Source organism: Rhinatrema bivittatum, chromosome 3 (assembly GCF_901001135.1).
Source record: "Rhinatrema bivittatum chromosome 3, aRhiBiv1.1, whole genome shotgun sequence".
NCBI lineage: Eukaryota > Metazoa > Chordata > Amphibia > Gymnophiona > Rhinatrematidae > Rhinatrema > Rhinatrema bivittatum.
In genome coordinates this window covers 530,763,035-530,784,401 of record NC_042617.1, presented here as the reverse complement: position 1 = coordinate 530,784,401, position 21,367 = coordinate 530,763,035, and the positions used below count along the sequence as shown (strand labels likewise).

The window sequence follows — 21,367 nt, the reverse complement described above, 5'->3', positions numbered from 1 at the left end:
AAGGTCTTCCTGCAATTTATCACAATCTGCTTGTGATTTAACTACTCTGAACAATTTTGTGTCATCTGCAAATTTGATTATCTCACTCGTCGTATTTCTTTCCAGATCATTTATAAATATATTGAAAAGTAAGGGTCCCAATACAGATCCCTGAGGCACTACACTGCCCACTCCCTTCCACTGAGAAAATTGTCCATTTAATACTACTCTCTGTTTCCTGTCTTTTACCCAGTTTGTAATCCACGAAAGGACATCGCCACCTATCCCATGACTTTTTATTTTTCCTAGAAGCCTCTCATGAGGGACTTTGTCAAATGCCTTCTGAAAATCCAAGTACACTACATCTACAGGTTCACCTTTATCCACATGTTTATTAACTCCTTCAAAAAAGTGAAGCAGATTTGTGAGGCAAGACTTGCCTTGGGTAAAGCCATGCTGACTTTGTTCCATTAAACCATGTCTTTCTATATGTTCTGTGATTTTGATGTTTAGAATACTTTCCACTATTTTTCCTGGCACTGAAGTCAGGCTAACCGGTCTGTAGTTTCCCAAATCGCCCCTGGAGCCCTTTTTTTTAAATATGGGGGTTACATTAGCTATCCTCCAGTCTTCAGGTACAATGGATGATTTTAATGACAGGTTACAAATTTTTACTAATAAGTCTGAAATTTCATTTTCTTAGTTCCTTCAGAACTCTGGGGTGTATACCATCCGGTCTAAAATAGATTAGATCAAATAAAACAAACAAATCACTTCGGAGATGATCCTGTGTACCAACCTGTGAATGATGCCCGTAGCTTTGTGAATAGCCACTCGCCCACTGCCTTCTTTCGACTGCCCATCTCTCTTATCTTTGGCATACATGTTTTTCTCTGAGAAATTGCAGCCCATGAAATCAAAGTGAGCTGAGTTTAGAGAGATGAGTTTGGGATAAAGCTGGTTCTCAATCTGAGGGGAAGAAGGTAACAAAGAAATTAATCTGAGGACTGACATTACTGTGATAACAGAACATGGATAGCTACAATTCATAGCCAGTTCAGTTTTGTCCAATTTATTTGCATTTCAACCAAACCAGAAATAAGGAAATTCAGGATTCCTAACCCTGGTCTGGCTACCTAACAAATTTGTATCATCTAACCTATCTGACTAATTTCATGGGTCCTATTCTCTCTACATGAAACACTCTGTGCCAGTATACTTTTGTGGATCTACCCTGGTAAATCTTTCCTCTACTGTAGTGAATAGCCACAGATCCCCATTTATTTCAATGGAGGGCCAATTTTGTTATTCTTTTAGAAAGTGAGAACATGACAGTAGATAACAACTGAAAGTCTCATTTAGTCTGCTCATTTTGCCTTCCTGCTACAATATTAGGGAGCATAGCCAACCTCCAACTTTATCTTCACTTTCATGTACTAAGGACGCTTGTGCCTAACTCTGCATTTTTAAATTTACATGTTCCTCCCCCCCCCCCGCATCTCATCCCTTGAGAGGTTTTTCCATGCATCTGACAGTTTTTTGGGGGGGAAAATGTGTATGTTGTTCCTCAGACTAACTGCACGGAGCCGTGTATTACAACACCTTATTCTAGAATGTCTTTTGCTTCTTATAAATTAATACCTCTGAGGGACTTGAATGTCTCTATCATATTCCCCCTCACCTTCCTCTCCTCTAGGATATACTCATTTAGACCCTCATTTCACATGGCATATGAGCCAGGCTCTGCAACATTTTAGTTAACCCTTCTATGAACTGCCTCTACTGTTTAAATCTTTTTAAAGGTCCAACCTCCAGAACTGGATACAATATCATCAGTGGAAATAAGAATGGTGAGGGTAGGCTATCTAGATATATAAAAGACAAGTCAGGCCAAATCAATAAATCAAACAAAAGCAAAGTAGAAATGTTGTTATATAAGACTTTACTAGTTGTCTTTCTTTCACATGGGGAAGAGAGAAGATTTCTGTCGTCACCTGATCACTCTCCTCACTGCAGTTATTCCCATACATGAAGCAACCACGCTTAGACGCATGCCCGTGCAAGTCCACATAGTATGCAATGCCACTTTCCCGTGGCATGACAGTTTCAGTGGGATCAGTAGACAGTGGCCTCTCCTCTTGGTTTTCATTCTGTGCCTCCTTATTGACCTGTTGTTCAGGATCCGCAATCCACATCACTTTATCATTGATAAAGGCATCAGGCACAGACTGTTCATTTGCATCATCAGCCAGCATTGGTGCTTCTTCTAACTGCTGGAAGGCCTCAGATGAAGTGATGAAATCGCCCTCGCTGTTTGCAGAATTGATGAGGTTGTTGGTTTTCTCCAGCTCAGACAGTGAGGCTTTGTAGGCAAAGGAGCAGTTTTCAGCGGAGTTATTAGTGTTTTTTGTGCTTATCATTACATTAGAGCCCAATGGAGAGACAAAGGTTCGCCAGTCTGGGGATTCTGGTCGTAAACGGCTGTGAACATGATGGTACAGCAGCACTGCTTTAGCTCCATAAATCGCCGGGTGAAGTTCAAAATCTGGATTTAGGTACTGCCGATTTAGGTTCACACCTCTTGAGTCAGTTCTGTAAAAGGAAGAGAAAATGCAAAAAAAAATCTAATAAACCAAGTCATCAGTGCCACAATCATCCCTTTTAAAGTAAAGTCAAGACAGAGCAGGTCATCTGTACATCTATGTAAAAAGAGATTACAATATATTAGGTGAGGCACATCAGTGTACTGTGGTTATTGCATATTAAAGTACAAGTAAAGGAGACTGAGATAGAATCTGAAGAGAGAAGCCATTTAGCAAAGACATAGTCTTGTCCAAAATTCAAGATTCAGGATCTGTAAAACTAGTGATTTGTGATTTTTTTAAAATCTAATTCTCCATTTGTGATTCAAATATGTATATGGATTGCAGACCGAACTGGGCATTATACTGTATATTGTAATCATATTTTAATACATACACAGTTTGTTTTCTTCTATGAATTCCTATATACAGTTTTTCCCTAACTGTACTTACAGTATCTACAAGATCTCAGTCTCAGCAGACTCTGAGCACTCTAGCTCAGCACCACCACTCAGATTTATCACAATTGGTCCCAACCTCTAAGCACCATCACTAGATAAAGGAGAGGAATTGGTTTCTGAAGCAGGCATCAGTTATGCTGTATTGACTACAATGATCTAGAGATTCTTTTCTTATCAATGGAGAGCAGATATTAGGACATTTTTTTAAATCAACATTATAAATGCCAATACACCAGCTTTTTTTCCTCCTGCTCGTTAGTTCTCTATTCTTTGCTGAGGGCACAGGTGTATGGCCTGTGATAGGAGGAACTCAGATAGTTATTTTTGTGAAAATGTTTGAGATGAGATTAGTGGCATAGGGAAAATTATGAAGAACCACCCATAAATAGAAGGAATAAAGCCTCCTTGCCCCAACCCTTCACTCTCAGCACTCAGACTTCTCCACCAATAACCTCCCTCTTATATATCTCCTTAATCCTCCTTTTTTACTCATTTTTCTCCTGCCTTTGACAATAAATAAAAGGAATTTGTGCCACACCAGAACATAATGCTCTGAGACCAGTAGCCACTACCAATTACAGCCTTTCAGCTCTGGCTTCTTCACCTGCTGTGGATTGTCATGGAGCTCCACACGCCAGTGTGCATACTTCTATGGTCTCCAAGGCTCTCTTCCCCTGCACGGCAGTAGAGGTCTGAGTTCCAGTATTCGTGCAACCAATAACTCCTTTCATTGTTTGCCATACAAGGTTGCCAAATTTTTGGTAAGGAACTCCAGGGCATTTGTTCCTGGTAGTCATAGAGGAACCAGAATACAGAAGATCTAGGTGATTTTCCCCAATGAAAATTTTAGCAATCTAGCAGTCAATATTCAAAGGCTTTGGGATGAATTTTCAGAGTTACACGTAAAAATTAGCATATACATACATGCTATTTTATAAACATAAAATATGTCCAATTTTTGCTTTCATACACACATATTCACACATAAAAAGGGAGTGGTCCAGGGGTGTTCCAGCCAACATTTGTGTGCAGGAATTGCTATTTTAAAAGTCACTTATGCATGTAGATTTGCTAAACTGGCTTATTTAATTTGACACCTGCTAATTATCTTGCGTAACTGATATTAAACGTATTTATTGTGTGCCATTGGCCGGGTGGAAGGGCTAGGTGAACTGTGAGGAATTCAGGCTGAAGAACCAGGAGAAGGACTAAGCAAACTGGTGAAGTAATTGATAAAATTGCTAATGTCAATTTCACGTGTATGTCTTAAAATATACCGACTTGGTCACATGATGCTGTGAGTGAGGCAAGATGTAGACTTGCTGACTCTGGGCCCAATCCTGCTCAATCTACTTGCATTTGCCACAAATCGGGTGAAATTCAACCCCAGACAGACAGCTGAAGTTGTGCATTTTGGGGGTTATTTTTTTCACTTTTAATGTGGTTATGAGCACCTGAACTGCTTAAAAAGAAAAACTCCATTTGTCTGCACTTAAGATGGTTGCGGCTCCTGAAACTACATCTGTGAACTCGACTTTGCTGGCAGCAGTAACGATACTAGATCTGGAAGCTGGGTGGTGCAGGAATTGGATACCAAATTTAAACTGATATATGAGAAACTAGAACAAGGTACCTCAACAGTTGCTGTAGTTGCAGAGAGAGTTACCGACATGGAACAGAGGGTCTCTAATGCGCAGGATGAAGAACAGGCCATGACAAAGGCAGCTCTGAAAGCCTGCAAGGAGCAGTTGGAGGACCTGGAAAACAGGTCACGCCATAAAGCGCAGTTGCTTACCTGTAACAGATGTCCTCCTAGGACAGCAGTATGTTAATCCTCACAATTGGGTGACATCATCCGATGGAGCCCGGCACAGAAAACTTTCTAGAAGCTTTGACAGGAAGACTGAGCATGCCCAGCCTGCTACTATCCACGCGTCCACATGAGGTCCCCCTTCAGTCTTGTAACATAGCAAAAAAATGAGCAAAAAATAAAACAACAAACCGGAGAAGAACCCAACTACATGGGGAGGTGGGCGGGATTCCTGAGGACTAACATCCTGCTGTCCTAGGAGAACACCTGTTACAGGTAAGCAACTGCGCTTTCTCCTAGGACAAGCTGGATGGTAATCTTCACATGTGGGTGAATACAAATCTCCAAATTGCCCCACTCCACTGGAGAGACCAACAGCGGACGAACAAGGTGCCAATGGGCACAACACAACTGCGGTGCTGTAAGGAAAAAGGGGGCGGTCTGGGTCCCGCATGAAGCAGGAAGAGTCGGGTTCAGGTCTGGAACAGATTGCGCAGGATGGACTGACCAAAGGCACTGTCCTGATGTCCATCCCTATCTAGACAGTAATGAGTCGCAAACGTGTGAAGAGAGCTCCAGGTTGCAGCCCGGCAAATTCTGACGACGGGGACGGCACATAAATGAGCCACAGACACCGCCATAGCCCGCACAGAGTGAGTCTTTACTCTGGCAGTTAACTGAATGCCTGCTTGCTCGTAGCAGAAGGCAATGTAATCCGCTAGCCAGTTGGACAAGGTCATTTTACCCACCGCCATTCCCAGCCTATTGGGATCAAAGGACACAAAGAGCTGGGTGGACTGTCTGTGGCAGACAGAAAAAAGATGGGAAGAATGATGGACTGACTGAAGTGGAAATCAGTCACAACCTTGGGCAGAAATTTAGAATGCGTACGCAGGACCACACGATCGTGGAAGACCTTCGTGTATGATGAATACGTAACCAGAGCCTGAATTTCACTGACCCTACAGGCTGAATTGATCACCACCAGGAATATGATTTTCCAGATGAGGAACTTCAGGTTGCAGGACTGGTCTGAAACGGGCGTGTCAGCAATACCTCCATGATATGTGCTGACCGTGCTGAGGTGCACCCTGACAGAACTGGTCTGGTGCCCAAACTCAGACAGGTGCAATAGGTAGTCAAGCAGTTGGGGGAGGGTGCATGAGAAAGGATCTGTTGCGTCTGTCGGTCTCAGGTGGCTTCGACCTCTGTGCATCACGTTTCTTCCTTCTCTCTCCACAAGCCTTGGGAAGATGGCAGCTGCCGCATCTTCATACTGCTCTCTCCGGCGTCCCCAGAATGGCAACGGCGACGGTGTTCGCCATGTTTCTCCTGAGGGCCTCCTAGGGTGCGTGCACACACGCCACCCACGTCTTTACCACGTCATGGCGGGAACCCCGGGGGCATCCCCTCCGAGTGACGTCACGACATCCTGGTATTTAGCCTGCCCTTCGTTTGCTAACAAACTGAGTTAGCAAGGATTGGACTGCCTCCGGTCTAAGCTGCTCTGCTGCTTCCCAGCTGCTGCAGGAAGCTCTCTCTGCCCTTCGGGGTAATTCATCGCTAACCTGGGTACCCGCTCCTCTGGGGCCCTTTGCTCTCTTACAGGTACCTATCTTGGATACTGGGTACTCACTCCTCGAGGGCCTGCTCTTCCTACTCTGGTGCCTATTACTGATCTACTTCTGCCTGCAAGGATCTTCATCAATCCAGCTATCTACTTCAGTGAGTAACTAACCCTGTCAGTCTGTCTCACCTTCTGCTTCAGTGCTCAGAGTCTACATCCGGGACTTTCCTCTACTACCCTGCGCTGCCTACCATCTACTCGAGAGTGGGACTGGTTTCCTCTGCTGAGGATCCCTGGACTACTTCTACTGGGTCTGCGTGTACTTCTACTGGGTGTACTGTGTCTGCGTGTATAGAGTCTAGCCTAGTACTGCAGTTCCTCACCAAAGGGCCATCACCACAGTACCCAAGAATCCACTCCAACACCTCAAAACCATAGCAGATTGCTAACTCCATGGATTCAGCTCAGCTCACTGCTTTGCAGGGCATTCCAGGCCTGGCCCAGCGAATCTCCGAACAACAGAATTCGTTAGACAACTTGACTGTTGCTTTTCACCAGTTACACGCACAGATGAATACACCAACTGCCGCAGGTAAAGAAGTTACACCGCCATTTTTAGAGCTGAAGATTTACATATTGTCCCCCTTCCAGTCATTAATGCAAATTTGATCATGTTATGATCACTGTTGCCAAGTGGCCCCACCACCGTTACCTCTCTCACCAAATCCTGCATTCCACTAAGAATTAAATCTAAAATAGCTCCCTCTCTCATTGGTTCCTGAACCAATTGCTCCATAAAGCAGTCATTTATTACATCCAGGAACTTTATGTCTCTACCAAGTCCTGATGTTACATTTACCGAGTAAATACTGGGGTAATTGAAATCTCCCATTATTACTGCACTGCCAAATTGGTTAGCTTCCCTGATTTTTCTTAGCATTTCATCATCTGTCTGACCATTTTGTCCAGTTGGACAGTAGTATAATCCTATCACTATACTCTTACCCAACACACATGGGATTTCTACCTATATAGATTCTACTGAGCATTTAGTCTCTTGTATGATCTTTATCCTGTTGGACTCTATACCCTCCCCGGACATAAAGTGCCACACCCCCACCAAGTTGATCCTCCCTATCATTGCGATATAATTTTTACCCTGATATAGCACTGTCCCATTGATTATCCCCCTTTCACCGGGTCTCTGTGATGCCAATTATGTCAATCTCATCATTTACTGCTATACACTCTAACTCTCCCATCTTAAGAACATGCCATACTGGGTCAGACTAAGGGTCCATCAAGCCCAGCATCCTGTTTCCAACTTCTTAGACTTCTGGCATTGGCATACAGACATTTCAAAATGTGTTTTTTGTTTGTATTAACAACCTGTTTTTCAGTTGTTAGGAATAATTTGGAAATCTTTAGCTCAGGTGATTTTTTTACATATAGGCACATGGACTAGGTTTGCTTTTATTGGAACCTCTCTGTTGGGATGCCCTAACTCTCCTGTTTCATTAGAATCCTTCAAGGATACATTCCTCCGAACCATGCACTGCTGAGTGACTGTCAGCTTTCCCCGTTGTTCTAGTTTAAAAGCTGCTCTATCTCCTTTTTAAAAGGTAGTGCCAGCAGTTTGGTTCCAATGTGTTTAAGGTGGAGTCCATCCTTTAGGAAAAGTCTCCCCCTTCCCAAAAGGTTTCCCCAGTTCCTTACAAAATTGAATCCCTCTTCCCTGCACCATCGTCTCCTCCACGCATTGAAACTCTGGAGCTCTGCTTGTCTCTGGGGACCTGCATGTGGATCAGGAAGCCTTTCAGAGAATGCCACCCTGGAGGTTCTGGATTTCTGCTTTCTATCTAAAATCCTAAATTTGGCTTCCAGAACCTCTCTCCCACATTTCCCACTTTTCTCAAAGCATAACTGAAAGTCTTCCCCAGTCGTTCAACTTTTTGAAGCGGAAAACATTTTTTAGATATTTGGCACAAATATGTCCAGAGGTAACCTCCTAAAGCTAGAAGTTGGGTCTTTAATTCTTAAGAATGGGTGTAGTGGTTTCTAATGGGGGAGGGTAATTATGGGATTGGGAAAGGGACTGGTAATTGTGGAGACCTGCTGCCATGGCAAGCTCTGAGCATCTGAGTCTGCCTTAAATAGTGGAACTGGTTGACGTCATCACCTGGGGCCACAAGAGGCTTTCTAGAAACTTTGACTGGCACACTGAGCATGCCCAGCATGCCACCAACACCGTAGCAACACGAGGTCCCCGCTTCAGTCTCATGTCAAAGCACAAAAATACGAGCAAAAAAATAAAACAACCAAACGTAGATGAACCCAACTCCGTGGGGTGGCAGGCAGGTTTGCTCAGGATTAACATCTGCTGTCCTGGGAGAACACCTGTTACAGGTAAGCAACTCTGCTTTCTCCCAGGACAAGCAGAATGGTAGTCCTCACAGATGGGTGAATACCAAGCTGCAGGCTATCCCCGGAACACACTGGGCCAACAGACACCCAATAACATGAAACAGGCACAACAGGGATGCTGCTGGCAACAACGGGGCAGATTGAACCTCATACTGGGCCCTAGGTAGGGAGAGTTGGGTTCGCACACTGGGAATAGGTTGCAGAGGACAAACTAGCCAAAGACGCTGTCCTGTCGACCATCCTTGTCCAGACAGTAAAGGGCTGTGAAGGTATGGAGGGAATTCCACATTGCAGCCTTACAGATTTTGACAATAGGCACTGCTTGGAAGTGTGCTACTAACGCTGCCATGGCCCTTACTAAGTGCGCTTTCACTCGGTCTCCGAGCAGAAAGCACACTTGCTCATAACAGAAAGCGATACAGTCCGCCAACCAATTGGATAGGGTCTGCTTGCCAACCGCAACTCCAAGTCTATTTTTGTCAAAGGAGACAGAGTTGGGTGGACTGCCTGTGGGCTGCGGTGCACTCTAAATAAAAGGCAAGAGCATGCTTGCAGTCCAAGGTATGCAGAACCCGCTCACCTGGATGAAAGTGTGGCCTCGGGAAAAAGGCGGGCAACACGATGGACTGATTTAGGTGAAAGTCAGTCACCACCTTAGGCAAAAACTTAGGGTGAGTGCACAGCACCACCCTATCATGGAAGAACCTTATGTAGGGTGGATAGGTCACTAGGGCCTGCAGCTCACTGACTCTGCGAGCAGAAGTAAATGCCACTAGAAAGATGACCTTCCAGGTGAGGTGCTTCAACTCGCAGGAGCACAGGGGCTCAAACGGAAGCTGCATGAGCCACGCCAGCACTATATTGAGGTTCCAGGTGACAACAGGACGACGTAGTGGAGGCTTTAGTTGAAGTAAGCCTTTTATGAAGAGCCCCTCTAAGGGCTGCACTGAGATCGGAGGGTCGCGCACTCTTTGGTGGTAGGCACTGATGGCACTCGGATGTACCTGGATTGAGGTAGTCTGTAGCCCGGACTCCAAGAAGCGCCAGAGGTAGTCCAAAAGCCTAGGTGTTGGGCAAGTGAAAGGGTCAAGACCCTGATCCACACATCAGGACGCAAACCTCTTCCACTTCGCATGGTAGGACTTCCGCGTGGAAGGCTTACGAGAAGCTACCAGGACTTGCTAGACATTGTCCGAAAGGTCGAGGGACTGCAGCATTAGCCTTTCAACATCCAGGCTGTGAGGTTCGGGTGGCATAGCCTGCCCTGATCCTGTGTGATGAGGTCGGGCGAGGTGAGAATAAGAAACTAGATCTGTCACGGCCAATGCTGGGCTATGATGATCATGGAGCCTCGGGTCCTGTTGTAGCTTCAAGAGAATCTTGGCTATGAGTGGAATCAGAGGGTATGCAAACAGGAGGTCCACACTCCAGGAGTGGGCAAAGGTGTCCACGGCTGGTCCCTTTCCCTCCCTGCGCAGGGAGCAGAAGCAGTCCACCTTGTGGTTCTGCGAGGATGTGAAGAGATCCATTTCCGGAAGATCTTGTCTGCCACAGAGGGGTTGAGGGACCACTCATCGGGGTGGAATATCCGACTGAGGCGGTCCGCCACCACATTCTCTGTCCCTGCAAGGTAGATCGCACACAGGAGTATGGAATGTGACAGGGCCCAGGCCCAGATTTGCACTGCCTCTTGGCAGAAGAGAGCCTGTGCCCCCCTGTTTGTTCATGTACCATACAGTCACTTAGTTGTCCATCTGGATCAAGACGACCCTGTTGGACAGGCAGTCCTGGAATGTATAGAGCACATACTGCATCACTCTGAGTTCCAGGAAGTTTATCTGGCATCTCGCCTCGGGCTTTGACCACACCACTTGCGTGTGGAGGCCGTTGACATGGGCCTTCCGGGAGGCATCCGTGGTCAGGATCACCTGAGCAGCTGGATGCTGAAAAGGAAGTCCCTTGTTCAGGTTGGATTCTTGCGCCCACCAGGCGAGGGACAGCTGAAGTGGTTCAGTTATCCGGATCAGTGCATAGAGTTCTTGAGAGGCTTGGTGCCACTGAGACCGCAGAGTCCACTGCGTAACCCTCATGGCCAGGCAGGCCATTGGGGTGTTGTGTACCGACGATACCATGTGACCCAGCAACTTCAGGAGCAGACAGGCTAAGGCCGTCTGCCGGTGGCGGATTGACCTGGCTATGCCTGACAGGGTGGCTATGTGTTCGCTGGGAAGAAATGCCTTGGCCATCGTGGTGTCCAGATCCACCCCAATGAAACTAAGCCGCTAAGATGGCGTCAGCTGGGATTTCGGAAAATTGATGAGGAACCCCAGTGACTGGAGGAGCCCCTCCAGTGACTGGAGGAGTCCCTCGAAGAACTCCTGATGAGCTGATCATCCAGATATGGGAACACTACTGCCAGGCCTGGGGTACAGAGGCAAGTCCGCAGGGAAGAACCCTGTACTGGAAACGCCGTTGGCCTTCGACGAAGCACAGATATTTCTGATGAGGCAGAAAGATGGCCATGTGTGTGTAGGTGTCCTATAGATCAAGAGAGCACAGCCAGCCTCTTGATGAAGAAGCAGGAGTAAGGTTCTCAAGGATACCATTTTGAACCGCTCTCTCCAGAGGAACTTGTTTAAGGCCCAAAGGTCGAGGATGGGACAGAGGTATGGTATGAGAAAATACCTGGAGTAGAACCCCTAGCCAAGCTGGGTCCGGGGGACCGGTTCCACAGCTTTGGACCGAAGGAATGCCAAGAGTTCTAACTCGAGGGTCGTTGCATGTTCTACGAGTCTCCACGCCGGAGAGGGTGGGGAGTCTGGGGGGGGGAACATTAAGCAAATTCAGGCGGTAACCCCGTGCTATGATGGATAATACCCATCAGTCGGTGGTAATGCGGCTCCAGCTTTTTGTGAATAGGCAGAGTCGGCCCCCCACTGGTGGGTTGGAAGGTATGGGCACTGGGGATAGGCTGCTGCTCTCTCTGAGCCAGTCAAAAGCCAGCTGCAGGGCTAGGCTGAGGGTCTGGATGAACCCGAGGTACCCGCTGTCGGCGAGTGTGGCCTTTTAGGTTAGTCCAAGCCAGACAAGCACATAAGGCCAGAGGGTAATATCTCCATTGCCTGTAAAATTGCTTTCTGGAATCTCTATGAGGTGCCCTGAGGGTCGCCGAGGAGGGGTCGGAGGTGGTAGTAGACAGCTGGCGCAGGGTCTCATGGTGATCCTTGAACTGGGCCACTGTGTCCAGGATTTTGTCCCCCAAACAGGTTCTCTCCTGTGCAGGGAAGGTCAGACCCTTGCCTCCATCTCGAAGACATCATAGGCTGCCCTCACTTCATGCTTCCTGGCTTCAAATCCTTTTTGGAGGATGGATTCCAGGCCCTCCAGGGACTGTTGTGGTAGGCCCTCGGCAAACTCTTGCACTTGTTTCCAGAGGTTCCGGTTGTTCTGGTTCATGTACAACTGGTGCTCCTTAGAAAAGTTTCCAGCCTAGAGCATCTAAGGCTCTATGGTCTCTTCCTGGAGGGGCGGAGCCATGAGGGCGGGTTCTCTTGGCCTTTTTCTGGGCTGATTCCACTACCGCTGACTGGTGAGGCAACTAGCTTTTCTGGAAGCAAAGGGCCTGTTGCACTAGATAGTTGGCATTCATCTTTCTGTTGACCGGAGTCACGGAACCCAGATGTTCCCAGAGCCGGTAAAGGATGTCCAGGAGAACCTTATGTACCAGGACTGCCATCATCTCTTTAGGGACGTCCATGAATTGGAGGACTTCCAACATCTTGTGGCGGGCATCCTCTTCAGTTAAAAGTTGGAAGGGAATGGTCTCTGCCATCGCCCACACAAAACTCGCAAAGGATAAGTCTCCGGAGGCGAGCACAGTCTCTCATCTGGCAGAGAAGGCTTTGACAGAAGGTCCTCTGAGGCCTCTGAGAAATGCTCAGAGGAGGCATCTCCCCATGGTCTTAAGGGGCCTCCTCTTCACCACTGAACTGCCTGGGTCGAGGAGGAGGCCAAAACCCAGATTACAGGGTGCGGGCACAGATGGTTGGTGAGGTAGAACCAACAACAGTTGCGCCAGCATTGAGGGTACCAGGACCTGCGATGGACACCGGGGCACCGGGAGGCCCAATGGCTAAGGGATGGGATCCAGCATATTCCTCCTCCCATGAGCCCTGAATTGGGATTGAGTCGGGGGAGGCACCGGTGGTGGACAGGGCACCGGGGGGGACCTGCCAGTATGGGCTGTATCAGTAAGGCACCAAGCAGCATGTCCAGCCTTTCCAGCAGAGGCACCAACATGGAGGGCGCTGGTTCCAATGCCGGTATGGGGGCCAGCGTCAGTGGCTGCTGGAGACCCCAAAGGGCATTTAGCACTGCCTGTTGAACCTCGCAATCCAACTCCTCTCTGAATTCGGGTGCAGACAAGAACAACCCTGGAGTAGGAGGCAGGCTGGGATTCACCGGAGCATCCATGGGGGTCCACGAAGGCTCGGTCCCAGCACTTATATCGTTGGGGAATGCCCTGGGGTCCCAGGTTTGGAGGAGGATGATGCCTCCTCCCCTCGGGGCCTCTTCAGAGGGGGTTCAGCCGAGGCTGATGCTGCTCCAGTGTCAATGCCGGCACCGGATGGTGACAACCGTCGGTGCCGGTATCGATGTTTCCCACAGTGCTCAGCCCGGTCTTACTCCAGCGCCGAGGAAGACAATCCAGAAGCCTTCGAATGTCCCAATGCCGGTGAGGGGTGATCTCCCGCCCCTTGATCATCGCGGCAGGGCACCGCTTGTCCTGGGAGATGTCCTGGGAGAAAGACGTAAGTCTCCCTCTGCTGACATATTAGTATTTCCTGTGATGCAGCTGCTCATTTCAGTTTCAAATAATAACTCTGACTGGGGGAAGTATCAATGACATCTCATCTTCAAGTAGAACTCTCTACTTTGCTGACTGCCAGGGCCATCGAACCAGTTCCCTGGTCTCAGCAGGGAAAGGTACTGAGTTAGGACCAACAACAGCATCCAACTTTCACTTTCTCCCAACGTGGAAAAGGAAGAGTTCATAAAGGTTCTGGATTAGTGACCTAGCAGAAAATCATCACTGATCAGGAGGGTTAAAATCTCCAAAAGGAAGGTAGAAGGGTTTGCATGAGTGGTGAACTGCTAACTTTAGATCAAATAGGGTTATTTACAATGCTCTGACGTGGCTGCAATGTGGAGGTTGAAGAGGTGAAAATTAGGAGGAGTCTGGAAATGCTTGTTTAAACAGCCAAGTCTTAAGTCTTTTTCGGAAGGTGGGAAGACAAGGCTCTTGTCGGAGATCAGGAGGAATGGAATTCCAAAGGGAAGGTCCAGCTGTCGAGAAGGCCCGTTCTCTTAAAGTAATATGCCGAGTGGATTTGGCGTGAGGTACCTGGAGGGATCCTCTGTATGCTTCTCTGGTAAGTCTTGAGCGGTTATGTTGGCTGAGCGGGAATTGTAGGTCTAGTGGAGTAAGGTGGTGGATAGCTTTATATATCATGGTGATGGACTTGAAGATAATTCTGAAATGAATAGGCAGCCAATGTAGGTTTTTTAGGATAGGGGATATGTGGTCTCTCTTCCTGGTGTTAGTTAGAATTCTTGCTGCCGCATTTTGGACCACCTGTAGCGGTTTGGTGTAAGAAGATGGGAGACCTAGTAAGATGGAGTTGCAGTAGTCTATCTTTGAGAAGATTATTGCTTGTAGAATCGTTCTGAAGTCATGAGAGTAGAAAAGAGGTTTTATCCTTTTCAGCACTTGGAGTTTGTAGAAACAGTCTTTGGTTGTACGGTTGACAAATGCTTTCAGATTCATCTGGTTATCAATTATGACTCCTAAATCTCTCACTTGAGTGGAGAGTGGGTTGGCTGGAGGAGTTATGGTGGTGTTATTTTCTGGGGGGATGAGAAGTAGTTCAGTTTTGGCGGCATTTAATACAAGGTTTAAGCTGGCAAGGAGGTGGTTGATTTTTTGAAGGCAGATTTCCCAATGATTGAGAGTTTTGGAGAAGGATTCTTTAAGGGGGATCACGATCTGGACGTCATCCGCGTAGAGGAAATGTTTGAGTTTTAGATTGTTGAGGAGCTGGCACAGCAGAAGGAGGTAGATGTTGAAGAGCGTGGGTGAAAGGGAGGATCCTTGTGGAACTCCTATAGGTGAGTCATGGCGGGGGATTCTTTGTTGTGGATTCTAACTTTGTAGCCTCTGTTGCTGAGGAACGTTTTGAACCAGGCTAGTGCCATACCTGTTATACCGATGGTCGATAGGTGGTTTATGAGGGTAGAGTGATTAACGGTGTCGAAAGCTGCCGAGAGGTCCAAAAGAATCAGTAGGAATGATTGTCCTTTGTCGAGACCCATAATGAGGTAGTCTGTCAACGATGTGAGGAGGGATTCTGTACTAAATGCTTTGCGGAACCCATATTGGGAAGGGAATAGTAGATTGTTATCTTCGATGTAGTCTGTGAGTTGAGTGTTAACTAATTTTTCCATGATCTTAGATATGAATGGAAGGTTAGCGATCGGGCGGAAATTGTTAGGGTCTTTAGGATCCAGATTTGGCTTCTTTAGTAGTGGTTTGATGGATGCCAGTTTGAGTTCGTCTGGATAGATTCCTTGAGAAAGAGAACAGTTTATGATGTCCGCCAGCGTTTTGGAGATGGAGTCTGGAATTGTCAGGAGATGTTTGGTGGGGATGTGGTCTAAAGGATGAGAGGAGGGTTTCATTTTCTTTAGAACAGAGAGGATCTCTGTGGCAGTAGTGGGTTCGAATGATTCCAGATATATGTTTTTTTTGTCGGTTAGCTGATGTGAGCTCAAGTGAGGGGGGGTGAAAGAGGGCAGCTATTTTAGGAGGTTAATGATTTTGTTTTGGAAGAACAGGGCCAGTTCTTCGGCTTTTGATTGTGCTTGGTTGCTAGGTATGTCAGGTGCGTTGATTTGGGTGAGATTGGCTACATAGGTAAAGAGAGCTTTAGCGTCGAAAACAAGGTTGTGGATCTTGTGAGCGTAGAAGTCCCTTTTGGATCTAGAGGTAGAGGTCTTGTAATGGTGTAAGGCCAGTTTAAGGTGGAGAGTGTGCTGGCACAAGGAGCTTTGCACCATTTGCTCTCTTTCTGTCTTAAGCTTTGTTTCAGTATTCGAAGTTCATTGGTGAACCACGGTTGTCTTTTGGACGTGTTAGTGTTGGGTTTTTTTGTTGCTAGGGGGCATAGATTGTTAGCTATGGATTCTGTGATGGTATTCCAGGAGAGGAGCACTGCGTTAGGGTTGGTGAGGTCTATGAGAGGGAGCTGAGAAGTAAGTAGTTTACTGAGGTCTTCAGAGGGGCAGGATCTTCTATTTGGAAAGAGGATTGGGGTGCGTGGTCTGTGATGGTTTCTTTCTGCGTGAACATGGTTGAAATAAGAACATGATCTGACCACGGGACCTTCTTGCAGCTAAGGGGTGATGAATGTTTGATGCCTGAGTTTATGAAGATTAGATCCAACGTGTGTCCTGCTTTGTGTGTGGGTTTGTTGACTATCTGATTGAATCCCATAGCTGATAAGGCAGTGAGGAAAGCTTCATAACTGGATGAGAGATTGGGGTCGTCTACGTGCAGGTTGAAGTCTCCAAGGATTATTGCTGGAGTGTCCAAATTAATGAGAGTTGTGGTTATTTCAACAATAGAGGAAGCGCCTGTTTCCAGGAGGCCCGGGGGGTGTAGACAAGTAGGATTTGAAGATGGACTGATGTGAAGAGGCCGATTTCTAATTTAGGATCTGATTTGACTGGATGTTGAGTGAATCTGAGGCCTTTTTTTGTTGCTAATAAAATGACCCCACCCCTTTTTTTCTGTTAGGGGAGTGAAAAGATATCGTAGGTCTGTGTAGGGAGATGGTTTATTATTGCTGTATCTGTGGGTTTGAGCCATGTTTCGGTTATTGCACATATGTCCGGCTTGGCATCTAGAAGGTAATCATTGAGGATCAGGGATTTCTTGGTAAGGGATTGAGCATTAAAAAGAGTTAGGGAGAATAGAGTAAGGCCAAGTAGTTGGGTGATCGATGCAATCAAGATGGGGGTAAGGGTTATTAAGGAGCGGTGTCGGGCTTGTCTGGTAGAGTTTACTGTAGAGGATATGTAGTGTTGGAGAATAGGGATTGGGAAAACTGGATACATTTTGGGTTGTTGAACCGGCAAGTGAGGTTGACTGGTTGGGTGGTTCGGATGACTGCTGGACGGCAGTTGGTAAGTTGTGGGTTGAGTTACTGAGAGATGCTGGGCAGCGATGGTAACCTGAAGGGGGACTGTTGGCCGTGGGAGTTCTGGTGGACATGCGAATGGGGAAAGTATAGTAGGCCGCAGTGAGAAGTTCCGACAGGATGGGGCCTTTGCAAGTAGAAGGTGAAAAAGGTGCGCACAAAGGGGCAGGCCCCTCTTCGGGCATCACGCAGCGGGGCGTGATGCCCGAAGAACCGGCGAGTAGATGAGGGGAATCGCCTCGTGGTCGGCGGGGGAGCCCGTTGGAGGTAAGTGCAGAATTAAATGGCCTTACCCCGACGGGCTTAAAGCGCCGACCACGCAGGCCCAAGCACCGCTTCCCTCTCTGTCCGTCTGTGTCGACCGCTTCCCTCTCCGTCCGTCTATCCCAGCGGTTCTCAACCTGTGGGTCGCGACCCCGGCGGGGGTCGAACGACCAAAACGCAGGGGTCGCCTAAAGCAGGTCCCCAACCACCGGTCTGCGGACCAGTACAGGGCCGTTGTGGTTTTTTGCCGGTCCGCGGCGCCGCGGCTGCTGCGGGGAGGCGGGGCGAAGCTGGCGACCTGCCTCCTCCAACCCCAAAAGGGAAGAGACATGGCCCAAAAAGCTAGCTCGTCGCAGTGACGTATGTTGCTGGAGCCGCGCAGGCAGGAAGGAGGTGTATCAGCCACTGCAGGTGCTCCTCCTACTTCCTTCCTGCCCGCCCTGCCCCGGAAGACAAATGTTGCCGGAGCCGCACGGGGAGGAAGGAGGAGGCGCGTCAGCCGCGTGGGTAGAAGAGGCGCTTCAGCCGCGTGCAGAAGAGGAGCAGCGGGGCTGGGAAGACTAGGGCCGCTGCAGAGCCCATCCTGTGGCAACCCGTAAAGAAGAGGCCCAGAGGTGAGAGAGAGGTGTGTGTGCGAGTATGAGATGAGTTGAGAGACTGTATGTGTTTGCAGAGACAGCATGTGAGAGCCTCTGTGTGTGTGAAAGAGACAGCATGTAAGAGTGAGAGCCTGTGCTTGAGCAAGGCAGCATGTGGGGGTGTGAGAGAGCCTGTGTGTGAGACTCAGACAGCCTGTGCCAGTGAGAGCCTGTGTGTGTATGTGTGTGTGAGAGAGAAATGCATGTGAGAATGAGAACCTGACTGTGTGTTTGAGGGAAGAAGACAGGTGGAGAGAAAAGAAATAGAAAAAAAGGCAATATAAAAGGAAATGGCAAAAAATTAGAAAGGGAAGCAGATGTAAAAAAAAAATAAATTACTTTTTACTGATTGGCACATGTAATCTTTGGGAATGTGCAAGAGTAGCACTTTCTCTATGGCGGATCTCACAATGTACGAGATCAACATGGAGGAAGTGGAAACCCACGGGGCCTGCACAGAGGAGGCAGCAGAATGGGCTTCAGTGCCAATAGCAGCAATCAGTGCCTCCCCAATAGCCACGTGGCAGCAGTGGCAGTAATTAGATTAATTGTTTGACTCAGCTGGAGGTGACAAAGTATGAAGTGGGATGTGAAATCAGCTTGATCTGGTGGAGAATTAGGATTGCTGTTACACATGAACTGTATTTGGCAAACATAAACGGAGCCAGGATAATCAATTGATGCCTGCAGCTGAGGACTGATTCATTATGACTCATGTAGAAATTAGTGCATTTTCCAGATTAGTCTGCATAACACAATTCTCAACATTCAGCATTTCTGCTGCATAGAGTTTTATCTGAGAGGCTCTGAGGTTGTGAGGGAGCCAGTAAGAGTGAGAGCATGAGTGTGTATGAGAAAATCCAGGGGAGTAAGAGTGTGTGTGTGTGAGTGGGGGGGGGGGGGGAGAGAGTGTCTTACACCCTGAGAGTGTATCAGTGTCTGTGAGAGTGAGAGGTTATGGTGGGTATAAGAGCATGAATGTGTAAGTATGTGACAGTGTATGTGTGAGAGAGAATGGAAATGTGAGTATGTGTGAGAGAGAGAGGATAACCTCCTAATCCTCGACAATATCAGGGTGACTGGAAATCAAGATCTCCCATGTATGGACAGCAGGGGCTTTTTAAAATCCTTATTAGTTTTAATTATTGGGTGTTATTTGATATATGTGCTGTTTTGAAATATTATTGGTGTTTGGGAAATTATAAAAATGTATATGATTTTAATTAATAGAAATTCTATTTATCAGTAATTTTAAAATATTCTTTTATTAGTATGGTTTTACTATTATAACTGATGCTTTATGTTTCTTGATTTTATTTGTTTTATGAGGAATGGTGGTTCTGTTTATAAATGTCATAATAAATAAGTATGCACTAAAATCCAACCCCATCCATAACCCCGCCCCCATATGACCAAAGCCCCACCCTCGCCCCGCCCTCGCCCCGCCCTCGCGGGGCGAGGGCGGGGCGAGGGGTCACCGCAACATGAGGAACTGTATTTCGGGGTCACGGCATTAGAAAGGTTGAGAACCACTGGTCTATCCTCTTATCTAGCCAGATAAGAGGCTGATTATTACAAAACTTGCCATTTAGATGGTTAATTTTTAGTAATCTGTCTAAATAGCTTTTAAATATCTACCTCTTAATATTTTACATCCGTCAGCACAACCTGAGTCATTATGGCCAGACACTGCTATAGCAAATCTTGTGATGCTTAGTGATGGGCTTTAGGGACGTGCTTTCATTTTATAGGAATAAATAGGAATATTTATTCCTATAATAATAGGAAATGCCTAATGACATTTCATACTTTGTTCAGTTTCATTTTGTAAAGAAAATGAAAGAAAAAGAAAACAAAATCGTGTTTGTTTTTCAGCTCCGCTCCATCAGCTGACTAAACCCAGTTCTAAAACTTAAAAAAGTACCCTCCCCTCCCTGCTCAGCTTTTCACCATTCTCCCAAATCCCTGTTCATTTATCCCGTTGAGTGGGGACCAAATGGGGCAGAAGTGATCCACAGTCATTTCTGCCTTGCCACACGTCAAAATGGAACCAGTCACAGTTTGATGGGCGCTATTTTTTTTATGCTCAGCGGCAGGAGGGTAGATGTGATTGGGGATCACTCCTACTTCCTTTAGTACCCCCAGGATAGGTAAGTGAAGGGAGGGTCCAGGAAGGGCCATGGGAGTCAGGGGGGAAAGGGATGGTGAGAAGCCTGGGAATAAGGTCTTTTTTTAGTTTTATAATCAGGTTTAGTTGGCTGTAGGAGAGGGTGTGCTGACAGTTTTTAATGTTCATTATTAACCAACAGCACACACTAGAAAATAAAAATGAAACAAAAAAATTTATTTAAAAAATCTCTCCAACAAAAAAAACAGCTGCATATCCCTAATGGACATCTGTACACCTAGGATATCACACAAAGTTTTGCATCTGCTTCTCGGACAGGGAGCCTAACTTTCAAATCTATAAGCGCATAAGTGGACATATGGAGACTAATACTAGTATTTTATAAACTGTGCAGCTCTTACAAAATAGCAACTTACAAAATAGCTCTTATCGATTTTGCTCACTATGGAATAAAGTTTCAAAGGGGTTTTGTGCGTAAGTAGCACGTACTCATGTATATGCTATTTTATAAACGTCAAGAATATGCGTGTACTTTCCATTTGTTGAGTACATTTTACCATGGGAAAAAAGGGGTGGGCTAGGGGTATCTGGAGGAGGGCTCAGAGGTATGTATGAACTAGCAGTTACAACCCTAAATAGTGCTAAACAGACTGGATGAATTGTTTCAGTCTTTATCCACTGGCATTTACTATTCTACTTTGACCTTGTGAGGCAGTGCCCCTAGTGTGCCCTATTTACCTGTGCAGGACCAGGCTAGGTGCCTGGTCCACCTTAAATTCCTTAAGGGGAGTATGCTCTATAGGTGGGATCCTGCAGGGCAGGTGGGCTCAGAAGGCATAACCACAGACTGGGAAATAAGAGCTGGGATCCAGGTGGGGATAACCAGACCAGGCCCAGGTCTCCAGGAGGAAGGCAACCCCTGTAACGTAACATTGTCAAAACACTGAGCTGAGACTAAGCTGTGTGAGTACTGGGAGAAGCAGTACAAACTGTGAGTAGAGAGAGTACACTGTCTGAAGGTAAAAGCAGTATACTGTTGTGTATATGACTGAAGCTGTGAATAATGATATACTGTCTTAAGAAAGACTGGAGTCAGACTAGTTTTGTCTCCAGGCCTGTGGGAATCACCGCTTGTTCCCAAGAACCCGTGTATGCGATAAAGGTGAACTGCTCATCTTCAGAGAAGCCATGATTCTCAAGATCAGGTACCAGGATATTTTATATAAATTAATTTTCTCTTTTAACCAATAAAATTG

At 46.8% G+C, this 21,367-nt stretch overlaps 1 protein-coding gene across 4 annotated transcripts in view; it reads right to left on the bottom strand.

Annotated features, from left to right (window-relative positions):
* AGBL5 (ATP/GTP binding protein like 5) overlaps nucleotides 1-21,367 on the bottom strand; it is a 740,606-nt gene that overhangs the window by 566,743 nt on the left and 152,496 nt on the right. For all 4 annotated transcript variants that reach the window (XM_029596295.1, XM_029596297.1, XM_029596296.1 and 1 more), the window contains exons 8-9: nucleotides 1,974-2,571; nucleotides 779-948 (exon numbers count right to left, since the gene is read on the bottom strand). In XM_029596295.1, the coding sequence (XP_029452155.1) occupies nucleotides 779-948; nucleotides 1,974-2,571 (768 nt within the window). The remainder of the gene's footprint in view (nucleotides 1-778; nucleotides 949-1,973; nucleotides 2,572-21,367) is intronic.